This window comes from Neopelma chrysocephalum, unplaced genomic scaffold, assembly GCF_003984885.1.
Source record: "Neopelma chrysocephalum unplaced genomic scaffold, ASM398488v2 Primary Assembly neopelma1_25, whole genome shotgun sequence".
Classification (NCBI taxonomy): Eukaryota; Metazoa; Chordata; class Aves; order Passeriformes; family Pipridae; genus Neopelma; species Neopelma chrysocephalum.
In genome coordinates, this window is record NW_020897694.1 from 10,348,745 (window position 1) to 10,354,675 (window position 5,931).

General features: G+C 43.9%; 1 protein-coding gene across 2 annotated transcripts in view; it reads left to right on the forward strand.

Moving 5' to 3' along the window:
• Positions 1-3,418: 3,418 nt before the first annotated feature.
• The window catches only part of WDFY2 (WD repeat and FYVE domain containing 2), a 79,970-nt gene continuing 77,457 nt past the window's right edge, over positions 3,419-5,931 (forward strand). For both annotated transcript variants that reach the window (XM_027674414.1, XM_027674415.1), the window contains exon 1: positions 3,419-3,740. In XM_027674414.1, the coding sequence (XP_027530215.1) occupies positions 3,604-3,740 (137 nt within the window). In that variant the 5' untranslated portion in view covers positions 3,419-3,603. The remainder of the gene's footprint in view (positions 3,741-5,931) is intronic.

A 5,931-nucleotide genomic window follows, 5' to 3' on the forward strand; every position in this document is an offset into this window, starting at 1 on the left:
CAAAATAAATAAAGACATAAAAAAACCAATCCCAAACCCAACCAACCAAACAGAAGATGGAGCCAGAGAGCAGTTTTTAAAGCAAACTGCCAAAGATGAGGAATTCGGTTTGCTCCAACTCCTAAACTCCAAACAAGACTGAGAAATTGGAGAGAGTCCTCCAAGGCTCTGGTGCAGTACGAGGGCATGGAAAGAGGCTCCGCTGTGTGTGAATGCATCAGTCCAAACCAGCACAACTTCTTTCCTGAGGTCTTCTGTCCTCACCATGCATGAATACATAGGCCACTATTACTGCTCTTAGGCAGGCAGCCTAATTCTGCTCTATCCAAATCAAAAGAGTGAAAGTCAACCTGCATCAAGGATATGAAGGCCAAAACTAACAGACATTTCATTTACCATGGTGTCATGCCAAAACTTAGAGTAAGAGAAATGACACTAAGAAACGAAGATGAGGTAATGTTAATTCATTTTGCATTTTTCAGCTTGTTTTTCACTCTGTGTTACTGATGGATATACTTTTCCAAGAACGTTCAGATAATCCAAGCATACCTAGTAGCTACACTTCTTCGTGATTCAGAATTTATGTTAACAAGAAAAAGATCCTTTAAATGGTGTCGTCATATAAATTTTCTTCCATGTAAGTTCTGCAATTTCCTGCAAAAAGCAAATACCAGAGGAGCATCTAATAATTCTTATTCCTACAATTTTTTTTTTAATCCAGAAAAAGAACTGAATAAGATTGCTTTTCTTGGCTTCAAATTCATTTACTAAGTTGTCTTGCTTTCAGTCCTAGCAATATTTTTAATCCATGCAATCTGACCTGAAAGCTATGACAGATAATGAAAAAAGATTTTCTAGGAAGTATTTATAAGATTTATTTTCTTAATTTTTTTTCTGTTTACACAGGGAAACACTTTTCTGCACTACCCTAATTTTGCTTCTGTAGGTACTCATTAAACTTGATGTCTACAGCCATTCTAACTTTGAACTGTCATGCAAGACATGATTAGCTACTTTTTAAAGCAAATGTAGTTCATAAAACTTCTAACTAAAGTATTTTTGTCCATTAGTTTTTGTCATTATAGGAAAACTGTTTTTTAAAAGTTTTTGATAGTATTGTGTGTGACAGTGGTAGATCTAGTCTTATTGGTAATTTCAATGCCTTTTCCACCATCGCAACCCTTTTAGCCTGTCAGGTAAAATGGAGGATGAAGCTTCAGGTTCTCACTTTGAAATCTTTCTATTTCTTCTTTGCTTCCCTTCCTCCTCTCACCAAGTTTCCATCCATTACTTTTTCTTCCCTCAGTCATAATAAAATTGCTTCTGTGTGCAATAATTTCCCAACAATATTTCCCCATCTCATCAGGGAGAGTAGAGCAGTGACTTCAAGTTTGCACACCTGGTAAAATGATGGACTAGACCTCAGGACACCTTTCTATTATTCAAGTACTTTCCTGGTTTTGCAGAGGAAATCACCATTACAGATAAGCTTTAAAAAATGCCCTTAAGAATTTTATCTTGAATGGCTGCTGGATCCTCACTTGCATTGTGTTGTCCTTTTTTTTTTCCTTCCCCTCTCCCCAAAAGGTAACTTATTTCTGAAGATCAAACACTTACCTGAAGCATATATTTGATTTCAGCATGTTATTATTTGACTTTGGTCCAAAATGCATGCCCACCTATCAGTGTTTTCCTCCAAAGAGCGTCTTAAACCTTGAAGGGCTAGTTGGACCTGAAATTGTTTAACATAGGAAAGATAAGGTTAATAGGGAAATGTGATGTTTCAATAGGCAATTGAAGAAGATCCAGCTGATTTGGGGGATATGTAGGACCTAGTTCCAGTCCTGTGACCCATAGCTTTGCCTATCAAGACATTTGTTTTCTCAACTACTTTCTTCCTTAAAAGTGTGTTTGGAAAAAAGTATTCTGGGTCTCCCAAGAGCCTGTAGCCTGTTGTCTCCAACATATGCTCAGCCCCTTATTATGTGTCAGTGATGCACAGTGCCTAATCTCGAATGCAAACAACTGCAAAGTTAGCAGACCTTGCCAGACTTCAGTTGTAAAAGACAATTTTAGATACATGTCCATTCTGAAGACTATCAAGCATGTCATAATCTTCAAAGAATATCTCGCTCCTCACAAAGTAGTGCGACAAGCATTTTTATCTGTAGGTCTAGCCTAGGACTGCAGGATCATCCATACCAGTAAGAAGGTGGGATCTTTGCCTCTTTAGTAGTAGTTCCCATCTAAGAATTATGAGAAAGAGATGTTATCTAATCCAATCACACATCCTTAGGGAAATAGTTTGAGACTGCCGATTCATTTCCTATAAGATATTACATAAGCCTTTGGCTGTTGCTGACCAGACCTTTCCCTCTACACTTATGAACATCTCATAGTTTAGTTGAGAAAGATTAAATGTCTTGCTGTGGTCCTGCAGATACTGCTTGTTTAGCATAATAGAGATTACTAAATATCTTGAAATTTTAGGTTTTGTCCCAAGGATTTAACAATATCTTTCCTCTGTTGCCTACATCTACTATATAGGCAACATGAGTGTGAGTGGGCAATCAGGATTTGTTCTGTAGTTGATGCTGCTGTATGTTACTCCTGCAGATAAATTAAACTCCTGATCATGGATATTTTCATACCTGATATTTTTCATGGAGAACTGCTGCTCATTGGCTTAGTGTGGGTAAATTTAGAGTTACAGCTGAAATAACACTTTCCAATCTGCAGACAACTTCTGCGATGTAGGACAACAGTTCAGACCTTGAGCATGATTTTCCATAATCTTTCGAGACAGATTATGAAAGTTTGGCATATGCCTCAGGAGGAAGTTGCCTTTTCACTGGCTTTAGCACAGAGGTCTGGGCAAATTATCTCACTTTCTTAGACCTCAATGAACCTGTCCGGAAAAGAGAGTGAAGAGTAGCCTCTTGATGAAAATGAGCTGCTGGAAGTCTGTTTCGTTTCCCTTAGGAATAAGCTGTCTGAAGGTGAATTTCTGATGCCGTCGCGTTGCAGCCCTGCTGCCAGCCCTGCCTTCCTGCGCCCGTCTAACATAGCAGCAGAAATCTCGTATTTACCTTCAGTTCCAAGAAAAACTCAGATAGAAAAATGTAAACAGAGGGAAGCAGACGCCCCTCTGTTTAATCTTTACGCCCCTTTTTTCGCCAAGCGGTCACCGCAGTGCGGCCGCGGGACGGACGGTTCGGCAGCAGCACCGTGCCGACTGATGATACCCGGGCATTGCTCGGGAGCGGGACTCGCTCGCCGGGCTGCCCCCGCAGCCTGGGAGGGTGGCCATGGCAGGAGACGTGTGGTTGAACCCCCACCTGACCGAAGGATTCCCCTCGTGAAGGCGCGACGCTACAACCCCTCTCTGCGACATGGCAGCGGCTGCCGCCATTTCCACCCCCGGGGCCCCGGGCCCCGCCCGGCCCGGCCCTGCTCGGGGGCGGTGCCGCCGTCGCGCTGGTTCCTGATTCCCAGGGAGAGCCCGGCTCCGGCAAGTCCCTCCTCCGCCTCGGCAGTGCGGGCTCTCCCCCCCTCCCCCAGCCGTAGCCTCCTCCGGCGGCAGCGGCAGTGCCCGCCGGCCCCATGGCGGCGGAGCCGCAGCCCAAGGCGCTGACTCGCAAGCCTCTCCTGCTCAACAAGGTGGAGGGCTCGCAGGAGGTGGTGAATATGGCAGCGATAGTGCCCAAGGAGGACGGGGTCATCAGCGTCTCCGAGGACAGGTACTGGGAGCGGGCGTCCAGAGGTTCTGGGGCCGCGGTGATGGTCTGTCCCTTCCCAGCACCGCTCGCCGGCGATGGTGGCAGTGGGGGACCCGCGCCGCGGGATCCTGGGCGGGGTCCCCACCACCACCACCACCATCACCGACGAGCGGTGCTGGGAGGGGACGGGTCCTGCCGTAGTGGTTCACCACCACCGCCGGCGAGTGATGGTGCTGACAGACCAGCAGCATCTGTGACGGGACTGTACACTCCACCACCGGAGCCTGGGCAAGCGTCAGGGTGCCGGTGGTCCAGCATGGGGACATTGGTTTAGGCAGCCACATCAGGTCCTGGAGGGGAAGAAGCTTGGAGCAGGAGTCTCCAGCTTGGTGTCCCCTTTCTCCACCGCAGTATGGGTCAGGGCAGCGACTGGGCTGGAACGCTGCTAAAACTTGCAGGACTTGAGTGACTTTTTTTGACGTGGGTAAAATGGGATTTGAGATCCCCTTCATCACAAGGATTGCCGGGGAGGCTAGGGAGATCTTTGTCCTTTCCTAAAGATTGCGGTGACATTGGCTAGAACAGTAGTTTTGGTTCCCATTTCCCCTCTCCAAACGTTTCTTTGTAATTGTTTAAAAATACCATGTATCAGTGATAAGATCTTGAAGTTAAATCCCGTGTAAAGCCGCCAAAGAGGAGAATGCTTTCAGGCCGTTTAGCAGGGCCGTGTAGGGTCTGAGACTGCCCAGAGGCAACTCTGTCTCTTCTGAAAGATCTCAGACTTAATTCAGCCCTGCAGCTGGAGCTTCAAAACTCTTCAAAACAGATTTTTACTTTAACGGCTTGTTTTTCTTGTGGTGACCATAAATATTTATTTTAAGCAGATTTTCTTCACAACTCAGGTGCACGGTGTAACCTGTGTCCTAAGATTGGAAGACACAGTATGTCAGTGTTTGGATCATCAAGGGTATTTTGATGGACTGTTTCTCATGGATTTGAGTGTCTGCTTTTCTGTGTCTGTGAGCTTTCTGAAAAACAGTCAGTATTTCTTTCATCTTGTCTTTGTCCCTCCTGTGACTTAGTTTTTAGCTAACTGTCAAATATGTGCAAATTTAAGATCTTTTAAGTTCACCTAGGCTGAGGTCTCCAAGTGAACTCGTGCCTCGTAGCAAGAGGAAGTAAGATACTTGAAACAAGTACGCTGTCAAAGGGACTTTTAGCAGACTTTTACATTGCTATGTGCTCACGATTTTATTGTCTTTACATTTTTTATGTATTTGATGTGATGTTGAACAAAGCTTGTGCTTGTTTTGGTTCATTGTAGCTTGTTAGGCTTACTTGGCCAATTCTTTTTACCTCTAAGAAGGTATTCCTGAAATTTGTTTCCTCCCGTATAAGTGTCTCTCTCAATCTCTGCCTCTCCCCGTACCTTAGAAAAAAATAAGTAACTTTACTTGTTGATAATAGGTTGATGCTCCAGGCTGATATTTCTGTGTAGAGAAAGGGATTGATCAGACATGTTTGTTTTCACTAGTAACTGATACGTCAGGTTCAAGAAACAAACAGTGAAGAAGAAGCCAGGGGTTTCACACTAAGAAACTCCCTAGTTCATGAGCACCACCTTCATCCTTCCCATCCCACAGCAAATCCCTGGTGTAAGTCAGTTAAGTCCTGCTTTTTGATGAAAGCGGGTATAGAAATCTTCTACTAGAGTTGCTGATAGATGTCTAAAGTTTTGCTGGTGATATAGGATAGCTCTACAGACCTTAAAGTACTGGAGTAAGTCTGGAGGTTCTGGAGGCTGTTTTCTGTTTCAAGGCATTAACCAGATAATGTGCTTGCTTGTGGGCCTGTTTTGCAGTGTCCTTGAGATACTATAAACTGTGATCCTGCCTTTTATTTCTTTAGGCATGAAGATGCTGGTTGATGGCTCTTTCTTTCATTTTCTGCCTGCATTAGCATTTTTATTGTAATTAAAAGGTTAAAAATCTAAGACTTATTTGAAAGGAATAGCAGATTGGGAGTCTAATTTGGAGATTTTAGGATACCTGGGGTGAAAGCATAATTTACCAGACTTTCAATACCTGTGTATTATGATTAGGCTTGTGCAGACTCTTATGGTAAATTTTCTTTCTGGTAAATTGCCTTCTAGTGTTAGTGTTGATTTGGTTGTTTAATGGCTTTGGAATGTGAAGGACTTTTAGAGCTTCCT